The sequence below is a fragment of the Gracilinanus agilis genome, chromosome 2 (genome assembly GCF_016433145.1).
Source record: "Gracilinanus agilis isolate LMUSP501 chromosome 2, AgileGrace, whole genome shotgun sequence".
Lineage (NCBI taxonomy): Eukaryota > Metazoa > Chordata > Mammalia > Didelphimorphia > Didelphidae > Gracilinanus > Gracilinanus agilis.
In genome coordinates this window covers 218,758,545-218,778,561 of record NC_058131.1, presented here as the reverse complement: position 1 = coordinate 218,778,561, position 20,017 = coordinate 218,758,545, and the positions used below count along the sequence as shown (strand labels likewise).

Sequence of the window (20,017 nt, the reverse complement as noted above, 5' to 3'; positions counted from 1 at the left end):
TCATATTGGCTAATATAATCAAAAAGAAAAATGATAAATGTTTGAGAGGATATCGGAAAATTGGGACAGCCATTCTTGGGAGATATATGGAACCATGCCCTAAAGGTCATAAAACTATGTATACCCTTTGACCCAGCAATCCTCAATTCTGGGTCTGTATCCCAAAGACAACAGAGATAGGGGAAAGGACCTACTTGAACAAAAAAAATTTAGCAACTCTTTCTGTAGTGGCAAAGAATTAGAAACTGGAGGAGGGGAAGGGGGGATGTTTATCATTTGAGGAATGGATGAACAAGGGGTATGTGGTCATAATGAAATATTATTGCACCATAAGAAATAACAATCAGGACAAATTCAGAAAAACCTGGAAAGATTTAAATGAACTGATGCAAAGTGAAGTGAGTAGAACCAGAAGAACACTGTATATAGTAACAGAAATATTGTATGATGATCAACTGTGAAGGACTAAACTATTATCAGGAAAAGAAGGTCCTAAGATAACTGCAAGGAACTCAATGAAAAATACCATATACAGCAAAGAAAGCATAGTTAAAAGTCTGAATGCAGATCAAAGTATGCCATTTTTCATTTTATTTTCTTCTTGAGTTTTTTATTATATGTGTGATATGGCTTCTTTCATGGCAAGAGGAATATGGAAATATGTATTGCATGAAAGAACTGGTATAACCTATATCAAACTATTTATCACCTTGGGAAAAGGAGAGGGAGGGAGGGAGAGAAGGAAGAAGAGAGAGAAAATGAATTCCAAAATGTCAGATAAAAATTGTCAAAAAAATTTTTGCATGTAATTGAAAAAAACTGAAAAACTGAAAAAAATAGTTATGAAAGGTTTAGATTTCCTTCCATTTGTATCTCTCATAATTTAGAAAATGAAAGTGGATTTGGGGAGGATTCCTTTTCTTTTTTTTTTTTTTAAGATAATACTTTGTTCCTACAAATGATTTTTACTTAATTGACTTAAATTTGAGGCAACTCTATTTCTACAGGTTCTCTTCCTTCACTTTGAATCCTTTCAAACTCCTCTTTCTCAATTCCTTCCATAGTTTTGTAGTTTTATTTAATTTATTGAATCCTTTTGCTTTTTTCCTTGAATTCCATTATGTATTTGTTCCTCTTTTTTGTCTACTCTTGAGTTGAATAGCTAATTATAAATCTCCTTCCCTCTTTTCCCTTTCAATTTTTTTTCATTTTCTGTATTTTGAGATACTTTCCATATAGGATTCAAGTTTGTAATTATTATGCACTTTTAAATGATGCTATTGCTCCTGATGTACAGGCTACAAATTCAGCCATGTATGTTCTTTTAATTTATCTCAAAATTCTGATTTCTCTCTTGTAACATCCAGCTGAAATTGTATTCTCTCTTGGGAATCTACAAGTTTCTATTTTTCACAAGATTTTGATCCAATTTCTTTTGTCCAATGATATTTATTTAAAAGTTCCTAGTCTTTTAGCTGTCTTGGTAGATACCTTCCCTATGATCTTAATATATATGCCTTGTTGATTTCTGTTTTTGCTTTAGGTTTTTAAGTGAGTTTTCTTCTTCCTCAGAGCTTTGGGGATTTTGGTCTTTTTTCCTTTTTTATTCCCCTATGATTCATTTTCTGACTCTTTCCCCCTTTGATGGTTGGTACACTCAAAGCTATCTCAGTCTCTTCCCATGCTAGGAAATTTACTTTTCATCAGCTTCAGTCCCTGCAAGTAACTTCTATAGGGAAAGGACTAACTTCGGCTGGACACTGATATGCTATCCAAATTCTATCCTGCTTGAGCATGGCTGCCACAAGCAGATCATGCTCCCATCTTCTTATACCTCCTTTTCTTTGCACATTGATAGATAGAGCTGAGATTTGTTGCTTATTGCCATAGGATAGTGGCAAACTTAGGGTGTGCCAGATTACTGCAGCAGTAGGGAAGTTGCTAAGAAAAGTGTAGAGGAGGCTTTGGTAAAGCTAACTAATGTTAATGTATAAGACTGATTATTAGGCTTTCTTAGCCTAGGAAGACAGTTACAATTGTTCTGTCTTTGGTACACAGTTTCTTTTTTTATATTTTTATTTTTTTACTAAACAGAAAATATTTAATCTTCCATTTTGTAGGTCACATGATCTGGAACTTCCAGATATCATACAATATCAAGAGATATAGAAGAAAATTCTCAGTATGTTGGGTAGATTTCCTATTGTGTGGGTTGAAATCATATATTATTCTCCAGCATGTATTAGCTAGTATTAGTAATTTTGGATTGGCAACTTCATATAGAAAAGGAGTGAAAGTTAGGTACCCCTCAGAAAAGAGATACCTATTTCTCCTTACAAAGAGCAGAGAAATCCTCCTCCCCAAACTGTATATCTGTGTGTATACACACACAGACACACATACACCTTTAATTATCCTAATTAGCATTCTTTTCTAATGTGGCAATGTGGCCAAATCCCCCCTCTTTTTCCCTCTTTTCCCCTTTTTGTTATTATAGAGTCCTAATATCTCTGACAGTCAGCATTCAAAAGGTTAAAGAGGTTAGAAGCTATATGGTGATGAAAAATTACAGCTCCAAAGTTTCCTGAACCTAAAGTTATAGCCTAAACGCCCTGTCCCAAATGTTTCAGTCTGAAAGAAAACTTAAGAAGGGTAGGACAAGATAAAGAAAAATATACACAGACATTGTGTCATACACAGGTGGTGGGTGACTAAAGAGAAGGATTGTATTAATTTCCTATGAATTCTGAGTTCACTTGTATACCCCTAGACATAGCTTTGGGTCAGCTACAGAGCAGTGACCCTATCCTCTCCCTTTCTTTAATAAAGGCTGCATTTTTCTATCAGCATCTTATCAAGTCTCCTGTCTTCTCATTAGAATGACTTTGGGGTACAGGCCCCCGAGATTCCACTCCACACACTGAAGGATTAATGTGATGACAAACACCACAAAATTAAGAATGTGTGCATGGATTACAATCTCAACCACTAGAGGGCAAACCCACATCAATGAAATCAAAGATTCACCAATATATTTAAATAATACAACAACAAAAAAAATCACATGGAAGAGGAATGCCTTATAAGTAGTGAGGACTTCCAGATACTGCTATTTGGAGAGGACTGATTGCATCATATCTCATAATACTACAAAGCCTACTCTGAGAGGCTGAAAAGCACTTTAAGAAGTCCATTATAACTATCCACATACCCTACATTCTATGTAGTTTACTTTTAAGCTAAAGTAGAATACTCAATATTCAACATTCTGCCCCTGTGCATTTGTAGGAGTTATCCATATGCTTGGAATGCACTTCCTTATAATTTCTGCTTCTTAGAATCCATATTTTACTCTAAGGTTCAGTTAAAGGTACAAACAACCCAGTGAAGCCTTGCTTGATATCCTCCATTACTACTATTTGTGTGGAAGCTAGTTATTCTTTTTTATTATACTTATTTATACATATAGTATATCTCCCCCTACCCTAATCTAAATAGAATGTAAGCTCCATGAAGACAAGAATTATTTCATTTTGGTCTTTGTATTACCCATCCATGGCACAATGTCTTAAATATAGTATTTGTTTCAGTCACATTTGACTCAAGACCCCATTTGGCAAAGAAACTGGAGTAAACTACTGTCATTTCCTTCTCCAGCTCATTTTCTAGATGAGTACCTGAGGCAAACAGGGTTAAATGATTTTCCCAGGATCATGTAGTTAGTAAGTATCTAAGGCCACATTTGAACTTTTTGATTCCAGGTCTGGCCCCGTATCCACTGCAACTTACCTAACTGGCTTCCATAGAATGGCATATCACTCCACCTTTATAAGGGAGGGTCAAATGACCAACAAGTAAATTGACATCAGGTATATATTCAATAAAGAAAGTTTCAGAACAGTTTTTAGGTACTCTGTCAGCCCTATGTCCTATATCTTTTCCATAGTTACATCTATAGCACAATAAGAGCTGATGTTCAAAATGGTGACAATGAATTATGGGGAAGATGTTGAATAGAACTTTAAAAGATTTCCATTTTTCAATAGGTAAAATTGAAACTGAATTTAAATGAGTAATACTCCAAACATCTGGAAAATAGGTTTATCCAGAAGAACTCATATAATGCCAAATGACTAAGAAGTTATTCTATTTTTGATTTATGACTTCTTTGAACTCTGGTCAGGGTAAAATGATACTATACTCTCATACTTCTGAAATTAAGGGATAACTCAATTATCAGAAGTTATTAACAGAATGTAATCTTCTTAACTCCCTAACATGTGAGTTAAAATCATGGATTATCCTCCAACATATATTAGTTAGTATAAGTAATCACAGATTGACAACTTCCTATAGAAAATTAGTGAAACAGGTACTCTTTAGTAGAGATACCTATCTCTCCTTATGAAGAGAAGAGAAATCCCCCTCTCCAAGCAGCTTTATGTACATAAATATATACCTTTAATTCACTCTTTTCTAATGTGGTCAAAATCCCCATTTCCTCTTCTTCTTCTTATGGATTCTAAATAGCTCTAATAGTCAATAACTTCAAAAGGTTAAAAGAGGTTAGCAACTGAATAATGCTGATGGAAGATTCCTATGGGAAAAGTCCTAAAACTTACAGCTATAATCTTGACTCCCCATTCCAAATGTTTTAGTCTGAAAGGCCTTGGCCATGTCTAAACTCTGACTAAATTTAGAAATTGCAAACTTAAGTAATGCTCCCATGAGTTTTGGAATGCTGGGAAACTTAAGGAGGGTAGGGCAAGATAAAGAAAATATAACATTCACAAACATTGCATTACACACAGGTGGTGGGCGACTGAAGAGAAGCATTGTGTTAATTTTCTATAAATTCTGACTTTATGTGTATATCTTTGGACATTGCTATTAAATCAACCACTTAGAGCAGTGTCTCCTGCTGCCCCCCATGCTCTCCCCTTCCTAAAAAAGGCCGCATTCTCTCTGCCAGCATCTTATCTAAAGTCTCCTGTCTGCTCATTAAAGTGACTTTGGGGTACAGACTCCAAGGTTACACTTCACACACTAATAATAACTTATATTTATATAATGCTTTAATGTTTACAAAGGACTTTATTTACAGAAACCCTGAGAAGTAGATAGTTTAGTTCTTAAATGAGAAAACAGGCTCAGGTCAAATGGCTTGTCTAGGATCACATGGTTTTAAAACCAGTGTTTTAAAAAAAAAAAAAAAGTTTTAAAGGTGTTTAAACCAGAACTGGAAATGAGTCTCAATTCCTGAATCCAGTGCAATTATTACACTACACTGACTCATTCTTCTGTTTCTAATAATAGCTGATATTTCTATACAGTACTTAAAAGTACATTTACAAATACATTTTGCATAATACTTCATTTTGTCCTCACAATAATTCTGTGTAATCAATATTTGAGGTATGATTCCCATTTCAGAGATGGAAAAACAGGTTCAGAGATGGGAAAACAGGTTCAGAGAAGTGAATTGATTTGTGTGTGGTTACAGAACTGATACTTTAAAGGTAAGATCCAAATACATATCTATTGCCAAGTCCAAGTACAGTGCTCTTTTACTGTAACATATTTTTCCTTTCTCTTCCCTAAAATACTGTTTGACAATAATTTACAAATATATTGCAACTAATAATCCTAATTTAAATAACCCAAATCTTGCTTATCCTTTTTTTTAAACCCTTACCTCCCATCATAGAATTAATACTGTGTATGAGTTCTGAGGGAGAAGTGTAGTAAGAGCTAGACAATGGGGGTCATACAACTAGGAAGTATCTGAGGCTAGACTGGAACCCAGGACTTTCCATCTTCAGGCCTAGCTCTCTATCCACTGAACCACCTAGCTGCCCTTCCTTGTGTATTTTTATTAAGTCATTGTTTGGTTGGCATCAGGGAAATCCCTGTTGACAACATCTAATGCATTTAATTTAACCAATACTTAATATGTTGGATATACTCCTTAGATAATGTATCTGTCCTTTCTCCCTCTTTTCCTCCCTCCCTTGTTCTTTCCCTTATCTTTCATCTTAGAATCAATACTAAGTAACAGTTTCAAGGCAGAAGAGTAGTAAGAGCTAGGCAATTGGGATTAAGTGACTTGCTCAGGGTCTTGCAGCTAGAAAGTACCTGAGGTCACATTTGAGCTCAAGACCTCTCACCTCTTGGCCTGACTTTATACACTGAGCTGCCCCCATGATTTATTTTCAAGATCAAAGAGAGTGAAGGAAGAAGATAATTTAGGTCAATGTCCATGGATAAGATAAATAAGTCAGATAGTTTCCTATTTCTTCTTAAAAGATCTTCACAATGTAGCCTTATTCTAAAATTAATTGCTAGATCATATATACCTACAACCTGTTATAAGCCAAATATAAATTATTTTTGGTGTTTTTGCTATTTGAAATTATTTATGCCTCTATTCTCTGTTGTTATGGCAAATAATTAAATGTTAACTAATTTTACCTTTTAAGACTCCTTCAATTCTCTCTTATCTAGTATATTTCATTAAACTATGTCAGTGAATTTTCCTCCTTACCTAAAGTACATACAAATCATATCTTTCTATCTCTGGTTTAAATGGTTTAATTTTGGAAATATGAAAATATTACCATTTGCTTTCATTATATTGTAGAGAAACTATGGCTACTTTCTTAAATTTTTATTTTTCTGATTATCTCTGTCTATATAAGAAACTTACTTTTTTGACTAAAAACTTACTTGTCAAAGCTATATTGAGCCATTCTAGCAATGAAAGTTGCTTCTCCAACCACCTGAGCCATTCTTCCAAGGGCTTCTCCCGCTGCACATCTTAAAATGGGATTTGGATTATCAAGAGCACCCATAACCAATGTCAGAGCAGATTTGCGGACTTCCTCAGGTCCTAAAGTGCTTTTGTTTTCAGCTAAGCCCTATGTGAATTTAAAAAAAAAAGAACTTGAAATAGAACAAAAAAACAACCCACATTTCAACATACACATGTATACCTTAGATGACTCTTCTTCAGTTATATTACCTAAAAACGTCCACCTCACCATCATTTTGAAACACACAAACAATATCACCCTAGGCAAATTCTAAAACAACCAAACCAAACTTGCTCTTGAAGGGCAAGGACTATCTAGAAACACCTTAGCACTTAGCACAGTACCTGGCACATAGGAGGTTCTTGACAAATGCTTAAAGACTGACTGACTCATACTTAAAGGCAACTTTGACAAAAAAGCACAGCACAATTAACTCGTGCTATTATTATATTCGTGCTATTAATATACAAAGAACCCAATCTAAACAGTAAATTTTCAATTTAAAAAATGGAAAAATTGCCAAGGATAAAGGATAACTGTCATTCAAGTATACGTAGTGCATATTTAAGTAAAGAAATGGAGATGAACCATTATCTAATCGTCAGACTGTTGGTAAATAACTTATCTTTCTCTTTTGCAGTTAGTTGTCTTTGTTCCTTAGGAACTAATATTGTAGATGTTTCTCATTATGTGGTATATGAATTCAGTGTGTATGCATCAATACTAAGTGCAGCACAAATACTACACCCAGAAAAAAAAAATCAATACAGGTTGCAATAGCATCACAGTTCATTTATCTTCTAAAATTTTTCCCAATTAGTTGAAACTCTATAATAAGTGTTTAGTTTTGGATCATATCAGATTGGTAGGCATCAATTAAAAACAACAGAGGATAGATTCATGTCAATACTTATACCAGTTGGCTTTTTGTTTAAAAAAGAATGCAAATGAAACCATAAATCAAATTTAAGATGTTACCATTTAGTGTTATATCAAATCTTATGAAAATTAGTTACTTTTAAAATATATTTATTTTATTAATCCTTACTTTCTGTCTTAGAATCAACACTGTATATTGGTTCCAAAGCAGAAGAGTAGTAAGGGCTAGGCAATGGGGGTTAAGTGACTTGCCCAGGGTTACATAACTAGGAAGTGTCTGAGGCCAGATTTGAACCCAGGTTCTCCCATCTCTAGGTCTAGCTCTCAATCCCCTGAGCCATCTAGCTGCTCCAAACAGTCTCTTTTAAAGGTAACAAATGCAATATATAAAGTTGCCAGCTTAAAATAAAAGCAAATATAAAATCACCAGCAGGAACATCAAGAATAATTTGTTATAAAGTTATATTTGTCATCATAATAAAAATGGGCAAAAAATTATTTAGGCATACCAAAAATGAGACATTAAAACTATCTAGCAGTAATAGTTGAGAAGGAGAGTAACAAGAGGGGACAGAACACTAGACTTTGAGATAGAAAGACATTGGTTCAAAATGTGCCTTAAACACTTATTAGTGTGTGACCCTAGATAATTCAGTTAACCTTTCTAAGACTCACTTTCCTCATTTGTAAAATGAATGGATTGGACTCAATGACCTCTAAGGTCCCTTGAAACTTAAAATCTATAATTCTAATAAGCCTAATTAGGCAAATTATATTCCACTTTATTTTTTGTTTGTTTATTCAATAATCAAAGCTATTCTTTGATATTCTATTTTGTTATAATTAAAAATAAATTATAATAAAATCATACAGGATAAATATGGAATATTTAAGTGCTATCAATATGTTTTAACACACTTTAATTAGGTACATGATAAATGTATTATTGGTCATGATTAAATTATCTAAAAGTATGATCTTATTACTCAGATTAATAATTACAAACTAGTACTCATACTTTTCATGATAATATTACCTTTAATGCACTGAGAACAGCAGTGAAAATATTAAGTTGAACAGCCTGCTGACGAACACCTTTAGCTTGTTTGACACACTCAGCAAAATGATCCAGCATTTGTAATCTATAATATCAAAATGAAGATCTATAAAAATTCATTTTTATCAAAAAATGATAATGTAATAAGCTTAAATATGAACTAATTATAAAATAAATCGCATTCCAGAGTGTCTTTTTTCATTCCTTTCTTATTGTCATCAGATCTGGTTCTGAACAAGCCTACCCTAATATCCATGTTCATAAGCAGTCAAAATATTAAACTTCAATTGCTAATGAGTACTAAGAAAGAATAACCATAAAAATACCCATAATAAAATTTAAAAATGTTTCATCTTGGATATAAGATACATGTTACTCCTACAGAGTATATCTTCATCTCTCATCCTTAGAGTCTGATTAGCTTTTGGCTCAGGTCAAGAGATTCAACTTTGGTTGTTGATTGAACCGTAGTAGGGAATGAACATGAGAACTAGCAGGAGGGAGAAGGTTTGTGTATCCCTCAAGTTGAAGTAAGAAAAACAGTTTAAGAACAAGGAAAATTATTAAGTTATTTTGCTTAAGGGGCAATGAGACAGTTTCAACTTCTAAAAGAAGATGGCTAACATCTAATATTTCACCACCCACCAATTCAAACACTAACTCTGGACACAAAGACCCTGGAAAATCAGGCCCAATCTCAAATGTGTTATGATCTGTGGAACTCCTACTCCCTTAACAATCACCCCCAGAGATCATGATGGCTCAGGGACAAGCTTGGAGATACTGGATAAGCTTTGGGTCTCAAATCAATTAAGACCTTTTAACAATAAGAAGAGTACTGTGTTAGTCTCTAAAGAGGCCTTAACCTAGGGCTACTTTGAGTAACACAATTCACAGTTAAACCTAAACGTTTTCAAATTGGCTTCTACAGGTGACGGTAGGGCATCATTCAGTCCCAACTTTCTGCTTCCATATGGGATTATCATAAAGTTCCAGAACTTGCCCCTCTATAATGTGAGTTATGATTTTTATTGGATTCAGTAGACTCATCCCAACTTTTTATCAGTAACTAGCTATATGATTGTGAATAAGTTATAAAACTTCTTTGGGTTTGAAATTTTTTCTACAATAAAATTAAACTTTTCTAACAAAAAGGATGTTTTCAGCAAAGAACATAATTTTGGCACCCCAAAATAGAATGGTTTTTTTCTATTTTTGCTCATGCTAGATCAGAAATTCCTAACCTTCTTTATGTGTTATAGATCATTTAGGTAAAGTTCATGGACCCTATCTTAGAATGACTTTAAGTGCAAAAACTAAGATACATAAGATTACAAAGAAAATCAATTATACTGAAATACAGTTATAAAAATATTTTATTACTTTCTTGGGAAGTAAAATAAAAGTTTCATATTTTGATTATATTCTTTCTTAAATTAATAACTATAAAAATCATGTAACCAACCAATAACGTGCTTTATCTTATGAAGATGAGACTATTAGTCCAATGCCTGGAGAGCTTTACTTTTGAATAATGCTGATGGTTTTGTTTGCACTGAAACCTATACAATCCATACTCCTTGTGACCACTAGTACAAATATGCAAAATAACTGATTAAATTTACTGAAGAGTGTTAGGAATTGGCAAAGAAAACTATTCTATCCTAGAACCCATAATTTTACTTTCCCCTCCTTATCAAACCCTAACCAAATAAATCCTAAGCAAGAAAATAATTCATGTGATTAACAAGGATTAATCACATAGCACTTTAAAATTTCTAACAATCCAATTTAAAGTATCAATAGTGAGTTGCTGTTATTTATGATAAATGCTCAAAGCATCAACCTAAAACTATAAATGGTGTTAAGTTTATGTGAAAGTATATAACAGAAAATGCAATAGAGAAAGAAAAATTTTAAATATCAGAAAATAGCACTGAACTTATTATCAGCTAAACTTTCCCTAGGAGAACATAATTTAGCAAACTCTTTCATGGTAATCTTCTGAATTAAAAGACAACCCTCAAAGTAGTGGCCAAAACCTCTTGATAAGATTTTTTATCTTTTTTTTTAATTCATTTTCACTTAATTTTATTTTTTGTCTGTTAGATTTTTCTATAGCTATTATAATTGAATTTTTTCATAAGAAAAAAGCTTTTTACATGGCTTCAAATGTGAAATTTAGTTTATTAAAACCAAGTCTTTAGAATAATTTGAATTAAAGATTAGTGATTATTTGGAATAATTTCAAAAACTGATCTTACTTTTAAATTATACTAACCTGTGTTTATAAGAAACATGAGGAAATACTACACCAAAGAGAGCAACTGAAGCATCAATTACTGAGACACCAAGGGGAAGAGGACCAGGAACAGCTTCACCAGCAGGTATTCGTAAATAAATGGAGGATGGGTCATGCTCTAAAGCACCACTCCCAGATGCACTATTTGGCTGGAGCTGCAAAATAACCATATAAGAACTTTGTAAAACTTACTTTTTGAAGTATACTTTCTAAGATCTTATGGGAAACAAAGGGTGTTAGTAAAAGATATAAAAAACAAAAATAAGTGTTAGACTTTAAAAAATATATTATTATTTATTTTTGTGTCAAGATTCTAAAATTGCTTTTTAGAAATCCTAACTCAAACCTAATTCAAATGCAATATCATCATAATGCTATCTGAAGCAATTTGATGAAGATTTTTAGCAACTTCTAAAATATTGCCAACAGTGCATGTTACAAGACCAAAAATTAAAAACTTACCCACTTACTCAAACCTTAATCTTTGATATGACCCTCAAAAACATTGCCCTCCCAAAACCCTCTTTCCTAGACCCTCTTCAGATCTCTGCCCCTGGGCACCTCATAACAATAATAACAATATCAAGGGCACCTAAATTTAAAGTGAAATGAATAATTTGGAACAACCCCTTCAAATTCTAGGGCTAGAGATGCTTATCTTAACTACCACAGCTCAACCATCAGTTTTCATAATGTTACCTTTAGGACTCAAGTCTTGGTTAATCTTAAGTCTGTTTTCTTTTTAAGTAACAATGTAAAGTCATATAGACCACTTTTGCAATGACATCTCTTTTTTAAAAAGAAGACTTTTAAAATTATATGATCTACTACCTGATCTTCAATTGATTTATGATCAGTTTCTTGAAGCCAGGAACCAAGAAGAACACTGTCATCATAATGGCAGAGAGATCTGAGAAGGGAGGTAGTTGTATTGGCAGAGTTATCTGTTAAAGTAAATTCTGCCACCAGCTCCCTAAGAAGTGCATTAAAAGATCCTAAAAAAACAGAACTACAAGTTAGAAAGCAAAAAATACTTTTAATACTTTAAAGAAGTAAATGGTCCATAAACAAGTGTTCTAACAATAAAATGATTCTAGAATAATATGTCTTTAGACAACTGGCATAAAATAAGTAAATTTTCTTCCCTTTACATTACTAAAAGCAACTATGACTTAATTTTAAAAAATAATTCTTACTGAAATGAGGAAGTGCCACTTTTTATTATCTACAAGAATATTACTAGTAGATTATTTTAGGATATTTTGATCAAAACTCTTTAAACAACCAAAAAACAAAGTACCAAATAAATAATTCTAACCATCTTTCAAGTGATATATTTAATGTACAAGACAATGAAAAAGATCATGCAAAGATTCTTGTTCTATAAAGACACATCATCAGTTTATATAGTCCTTTATTTCTGCCAAGTACATTATTTCTTCCCATAAATCCTAACATAGCCACATTATGAATGTGTGAAATACAGAATTAAATACAGAAAAATTAAATGAGAATCATTATTAGACTATTACAATATTATAAATTCTAAATACCTTCATAAGTTTTGGGGGGTAACAATGCCAAAATATCATAAAGCCTTAAACGGACCATTGCAGCACTAGCCTTCAGATGAGCTCCATGGGCTTTAATTACAGATGGAATGCTAAAATAACAAAAGGGGGAATTACAATGGCTTAATTTAGCAAAAATATTTTATAAGCTGATACCTGAAATATAAGAATTGCTAAAATCAATAAATAATTGTACATTCTTTTTTCTGCACTACTTATACCAGTCAATCAATCACACATTTTTAAAGCATTTTCTAGAGGTCAGTTACTGTGCTAAATGCCGAATATAAAAAGAAGTGAAAAAATTCCTTGTTCCTCAGGGAGTTTATCTTAATGGGTAACAATTTATAGTCAGACAGACAAAAGGTATATAAAAGATACTTAAAAAGTAAACCCAAGGTAACTTTAAGGAGAAGGCATGAGGAACTGGGGGTGTGGGGGAACCATAAAAGAAACTGCTTCTATAGAAGGTGATGTTTAGCCATCTTGAAGGAAACCAAGGACAAAAAGGGAAGAGGGCAAAGTACTTACTATAGACATAAAAGCCATTGCAAAAGCATGGAGATGGTGTTATAAGGATAAATGAATTGCTAATTGTAAAGCACTTTGCAAGTCTCAAAGTGTTATTATTTCTTTAAATCTTTACCTTCCATCTTAGAATCAATACTGGGTATTGGTTCTAAGGCAGCAGATCAATAAGGGCTAGGCAATGGGGATTAAGTGACTTGCCCAAGGTCAAACAGTTAGGAAATGTCTGAGCCCAGATTTGAACCTCCCCTCTCTGGGCCTGACTCTCAATCTACTGAGCCACTCACCTGCCCCCCTCAAAATTTTACAAATGCTTGCTATTATTGTTCTTATTTATACTAGCAAATAACATCAATTATACTAGCAAATAACATCAATTAAGCAATTTGATTGGACCATGGGATATATGGGAGTAATATGCCAGAAAACCAGAAAGATAAGAAAGGACCAAGTTGTGAAGAGGCTCAAATGTTAAGTGAAGTAATTGGGAGGCATTATATTTTAATGAATTGAGGTGGGGGTAACTGTAACTTCATTAGACCTTTGTCTTCAGAAAATCTGATGGTAGGTGTGTAAAAGATATAATGTGGTGGAGAGAGACTTGAGGCTAGAAAGCCAATTAGGAGGACAATGGAATAGTACAGATAAGAGGTTGTGAAGATCTATATAAGGGTGGTGGTTATGGATACACATATTAGTTGAGAAAGAAGTGTCAAGATTTGGAAATGATTTGATATCTGGATAAGTAAGAGTGAGGAACTGAAGATGACACTGAGGTTAGGAACCTAGGCAATTGAAAGGATGGTAGTAATAGAAAAGTTAAGGGGAAGGATAAGTTTAAGGAGAAAGATAATGAATTGTCTGGACTGAAATTCATGATATTACATTTGAGCTTAGAAAAGAGAAAAGAACTGAATTTACCAATCTAGAAATCTTTGGCATAGACACTAAAATTGCATCAATGGATGCTGTTGAAATCACCAAGTAAGAAAGCAAAGAGAAAAGAGAAGTGAGATCAAGACAGTCTTAGGATATATCCACATTTAGTGAACCTGAAGTAGTTTAAGATCTGGCAAAGAATATTAAGAACAGTCAAGATGGAAGAGAACCAAGAGAAAGTTTTATTACAAAAATCTAGGGAAAAAATGTTCAGGAAGAGATGGTCAATAGTATCCAATACTATTGCTGAGAGGTCAAGAAGAATGAGTGTTAAGTAAAAGAATTTGTCAGTTATAAGATTGCCATTGACATTGTAGAGAGCAACTGTAGTAAAATAATGAGCTTAAAAGCCATAACACAAAAGGTTTGAAAGAGAATGAGGAAAGTAGTGAAAGAATCATATGTGGGTGATTTTTTTCAAGGAGTTTATTTTAGAAGCTGTAGAATAAGAGTAATAAAGATAATTTAATTTCATTTTCATTTCAGCAAATATTTATTAAGCAGCTACTTTATTAGATGAAAGACATGGTTCTAGGTACTGGGGAAAGAAAAATTTAAAAGTTGTCCCTATTTTCAGGACATTCATGTTCATTGCTAACCAAAGAAATTAAGAACATTCAAACTTACATCCATTCTCTTCTTTATATTATAAGGTCATTTTAAGCCAAGAAATTAGGTTTTATACTTTTTTTTCATTCTTTAATGTATTCTATGATGTCAATGTACAAAACCAAAATGAGAGGTCAAATCATTCATAAAGCACATTATTTGTCAAACTGTTACTTACTGTGACATCATCGTCATGGCACATTCAATAGGAGTCATCAATTTTCTAATCACATCCTCAGTTAGGAGCTCAGGACAATGAGCAACAAAACTCCGCATTGCTCAATTAAATAAAAAAACAAACACAATATAACTTGGGAAGTAAATAAATTAAACTGGGAAATGAATTAATTATGGACTTATATGGGGCCTTTTTGTTAAAAAAATCTTGAAAAAGTAAAATACAAATTCTCAAAGAATAAATTATTAATTATATTAAATATCATGTGAGAAGAAACAAACTGTGGTTGTATTTTTGTTCTAATGTTGGTGAAACCAAAAAAAGAAAAATTTTAAAGGATAGATATCTATTTGATATTTAAGCATAAGACATTTTCTTTTTTTTTTAATTGAATTTTCCATATCATTCACTTTTGTGAATAATCTTATAAAACCAAATCCCCAAAACATAAACCAAAATAAACAAGTAAAAAATCATATGCTTTCATCTGCATTCTGACTCCAACAATTCTTTCTCTGGATGTGGATAGCATTTGTTGTCCTAAGTCCCTCAGAATTGTCTTAGATCTTTGTATTGCAGAAAGTAGCTAAGTCCATCACAGTTGGTCATTCCACAATACTGCTGTTACTGTGTAAAATGTTTTCCTAATTCAACATAAGACATATCCTTAACTATGTCTAGTTTTATTGTTTTATTTGAAAACATGATTGCCACCCCTGGTTTTTTCTGGATTCTGCTGTAGTATAATAAAGTCTACTCTGACCCCTCATTCTAATTCTGAATACTAACTCAATGTAATAGTGTATCTTTTAAACAATAAATTGGTGGATTTCTTTTTCGTATCCATTTTGCCTTCTCCACCAACAGATAAGTTTATCCCATTGATCTTCATTGTTATAATTTTTTCCACTTCAACTCTTATTAACATATTTTTCCCTCTTCAATTTCTTTAGGAGGAAAACATGAAATCAAAACTAGATGTTCTATAATTCAAATTTCTCATACCTCCCCCTCTAATATTAACCCACATCCAAATTTCTGCATTTTAACTTTTCTCTTTTCCTTTTTTTCTTTCAAAATCAACACTACATAACTATAGGTTTTCTTCCTTGAAGTTTTATCCTCCCTGATTTTACCTTCCATCAGAAACTCCAGCCCTGTCTTTCCCTCTCCCTCCCAGGCCAGTTCCTCACTTCACTATATTTCTACCTTAATTGTCTTTATTTCTTTATTTGGTTTTCTCTTTTTTAAATCTTCCCTTGCCTGGCCCAAATAAGAATAGAATTCATGAGATGAGCACTTTCTTTACTTCTATATTTGAAAAACATCTCCTGTTTCTCCTGAGAAATAAGATGTCCTTCTATTTCTCTTATTCAAACTTTTCTTCTCCTTCTCCTTTAATTCCATATGTATGTTTGTGTATGTGTATGTATATGTGTACGTATGCCTCTCTCATATCTAATCTAGAGATTTTTCTGGGCCTACTCTGTATCCTCCATCCGATAATTTAGAAAAAAGAAGAAGAATGTAGAATTCTAAAGAGACAATCTTTTCTCTCCCTTTTGGGATATAAGCATTTGCTTTGTTGTTGTTGTTGTTGTTTTTTGAGCCTTTAAAACTTTACAAAGGTAAAGTTTAAGTTTCTTATGTTCATGATATTTACTTTTCAGAGATTCTGCCAAACAATGATTTTCTCAAAAGAAATATTGGGAAGTCAGTGATTTTATGAAAAATTTATTTTTTTCAAACCCTTTAGAGTTAAGTTTAACTATGTAATTGTCTTTCTTATGTGTAAAACTCTTTCCTATCAATAGATTGCTAATATTTTCTTTCCATTTTCTTAATTGATGTATGGTCCTAAATTAATCTGATTGGGATTCCTTCATATATAACCTGTCTCTGCAACAATTTTCAATATTTTCCCCTTTGATCTAAGAGGTCTGGATCTTAGTAATCATATTGAGTGTATTTTGGTTAAGTATTTCTCTCTGGTAGTGACTTATGGATTCTATCGGTCTATATCTTGCCTTATAGTTTGAATACTTTAGAGCAATTTTCTTTATGATTATCTTAGATATGGTATTTAGGTTTTTTAGTTTTTTTGGTCATGCTATTTTTGGAGCCCAGTAATTCTAAAGTTCTCTCTTCATGTCTCTTTTTTTTCTTTTTATCCAAATCCGTTATTTCATTCATGTAGTGATGTAATATTAAGGGAACTCCCTCAAGTACTATAGATCTGAGGCTATGTAACTTATAGTCTTAAGAGTGCTGCTTAGGCCACTGAGAGGTTAAGTGATATGTCCAAGTTCACACAGCTAGTATGTGTCAGAGGTGGAACTTGAAAACTGACTCTGTGCCCCCATTCCCTTTTCTTCCATGTTAGAGAGGTTGTGAGTGAGTGAGTTTGTGTGTGTGTGTGTGTGTGTGTGTGTGTGTGTGTGTGTGTTTGTGTATTCTTCCAATTTTACTGCCTTTTGACTTTGCTCCAGTATTTCTTAATGTTTCATTGAATTTATAAATCTTGATTTCCTTTATTCTTTCTTCAGGATATTCACTGCTTTGCTATGGTTTTCCATTTTCTGTGCTAAGTTGACTATTCTAGTCCTTATGTCTTCAATTCTTTTACTAGATTCTCTACTATTCCTAAAGTTATGGTGGCTATTTCATACACCTTTCTGGGGTCATACTTACAGTTATTACAGTATTATAGTACACTTTTGAAAAGTTTTTATACTGGGATGCTCTTACCATAGAAACTTTCCTTTGCTTGGTTATTTTCTGAGTTTCTCTGTTGGTTCCCCCTTCCTAACCACTCTGGTCACCATGGTAGTATAAATTTCTGAGCTTCCCTCTTTTGAGATATGAGAGACTAAATAACTCATTTTCCTGACATTTAATGTGAAAATCAAGGAAAACTCCTGGAATAACAAAGAACACTTAAATTGTGTTTCTTCCCACAAAAATGGAGATAAAAGTAAGTGGCAGATATAGTTAAGTTCTAATCTAGCTTAATTACCACAAGAGCTTGGTGAATATACTATTCCATATCAAAAGATACTTTCATTCACTCAATGAACTTCTCATATGGTAATTTTTGAAAGTCAAGTCAATTTCAGTCCTTACCACATAAAGCTCCAGCTCGGCCTTCCAATGTTACCTGCCAAGTAAAAGAATCTCCTCGTGCCTTTTCAGCTTCTAGCTCCTTTAAGGAACGAGGAAAGACATTTCGCCATAATAGTAACATTTTTGGTAAATGGTAACGAACAACAGAAGGACCTAATTAAGAAAATGAGAAAAAAACCCTATATATTTAATCATATAAAATACAAAATGATGGCTACTGATAATATAAATTAAAGGTCAAGGAAAGAAAATCTAGGTATATTTTAAAATAGTCCTAAGCATCCACAGGGTTCCCACTTTGACATAAAATACTACTACTATTAATATTTTTAACAAAATACTTTTCCTTACCCTTCACTTTTAATGTAATCAACTATTATTAACACTAAATTTCTCAGTTTAAAAAGGGTAAATGAGACATTAAAAGCATATTTCAAATGACATAAGACTGTTGTGACTTATTTAAAATAGTATTATTCATTTTTCTTCACTACAAAAATTGTAATTTTCTAAAATAGCTACATTATATAAGAAATATTTGTGTCAACCTTCATTCTTAGAACTGATTGAGGACTTTTCATTCTACATGTTTATTCTGGTTTTAAAAGAAAAATATTAACCAATTCAAAAAGGAGCATTATAATAAAATATGCTTTTTTGGGGGAGGAAAATTAATAAAGTCTTACATAAAAAAGAGAATTTAGTTATAATAGACTATTAAGTCTCAGCACTCATGTGTAACAATGAAAATAAATGTAAAGACAGTAGTAAGGTGAGATCATAAATAATGCTTAATCATATTTTATAATGACATTTAGTTACATAAACACTTGTAACAACTTTTTAAATTGTTATTTTTTAAAACTATATACATTTTAATTTCTATAACTTTAATTTTACATGGAACATAAATTTAGGGGTCTAGGGAAACATTAGTAATCTAGCAATCTAGTCTTCTAAAAAAGTTACTACTTCTGGATCACTTTGACAAAACAGACTATCTTCTAAGAGATAGGCATAATTCATTATAACATTTTGTTAATTTGATTTTTAAAAGTTACATTGAAAAGGATATCCTTGGTCACTCAACTTAATTTTTCTGCTTCTTAAGATTTCCTCAAATCATTAAGAATTTAAAAAATTAAGTTAGAATAATCCTGAGAGACTAAAAGAGTACCTGAGCCCAAGTTCCTACTTTTGTCTCTCTCTTTGCTGGCAATCATATTTTTAAAAGCCAGATTTAACAACATTCAAAGAAAATACAAGTGTTGTGTACCTTCTGAATTTCTTCCTAGTCAACTAATGATGGAAACACAATATGCTTATGTGGCTTAGTCCTAAATGTAATAATAACATTTCTATTTCTTATTGTCATTCAAACCTAGGAATTTAAAGTATAAAAATTATTTTAAACTTTTTTTATGTTTATTCTCACAAGAAAAAGTCAAAATCCAAAACAAATAGAATTAATCATACCTAAAGTCATAAGTGCTCCAAGCAGAAGCCATCCAGCTTGAGTGCGCTGCAAAGATAGCCTACTGTTTTGAGCAGCAGTTCGTAAGAGGTCTTCAGCAATACTTACTACCATCTGCAAAGAAAATGTTAAATTTTAACTTTAAATAGATCTAAGGAAGGAAGGAAAGAAACAAGTATTTATTAAGTATATGCTATGTGTCAGGAGCTGGCAAATATTTTGCAAATATTTTTCATTCAATCTTCACAACAAATCTGAAAGGTAAATATTATTATTCCCATTTTCCAGTTAAGGCAACTGAGACAGCATTTAAGTGACTGATATAAGGTCATATAGTCAGTAAGAGCCTTAGGCTGAATTTTAATTCAGATCTTCCTGACTCCAGATACACAGCACTCTATCCACTAAGATAGCAGGTCTTTCTTTTCCCTTTCCTTTCCTTTCCTTCCCTTTCCTTTCCTTCCCTTTCCTTTCCTTTCCTTTCCTTTCCTTTCCTTTCCTTTCCTTTCCTTTCCCTTCCCTTCCCTTCCCTTCCCTTCCCTTCC

At 32.6% G+C, this 20,017-nt stretch overlaps 1 protein-coding gene across 1 annotated transcript in view; it reads right to left on the bottom strand.

The window, feature by feature from the left end:
* Positions 1 to 20,017, bottom strand: part of HEATR5B (HEAT repeat containing 5B) — a 141,201-nt gene that overhangs the window by 90,301 nt on the left and 30,883 nt on the right. The window contains exons 11-18 of the mRNA XM_044659584.1: positions 19,475 to 19,586; positions 17,999 to 18,151; positions 14,876 to 14,975; positions 12,604 to 12,713; positions 11,882 to 12,045; positions 11,030 to 11,205; positions 8,728 to 8,833; positions 6,727 to 6,917 (exon numbers count right to left, since the gene is read on the bottom strand). Of these exons, the coding sequence (XP_044515519.1) occupies positions 6,727 to 6,917; positions 8,728 to 8,833; positions 11,030 to 11,205; positions 11,882 to 12,045; positions 12,604 to 12,713; positions 14,876 to 14,975; positions 17,999 to 18,151; positions 19,475 to 19,586 (1,112 nt within the window). The remainder of the gene's footprint in view (positions 1 to 6,726; positions 6,918 to 8,727; positions 8,834 to 11,029; positions 11,206 to 11,881; positions 12,046 to 12,603; positions 12,714 to 14,875; positions 14,976 to 17,998; positions 18,152 to 19,474; positions 19,587 to 20,017) is intronic.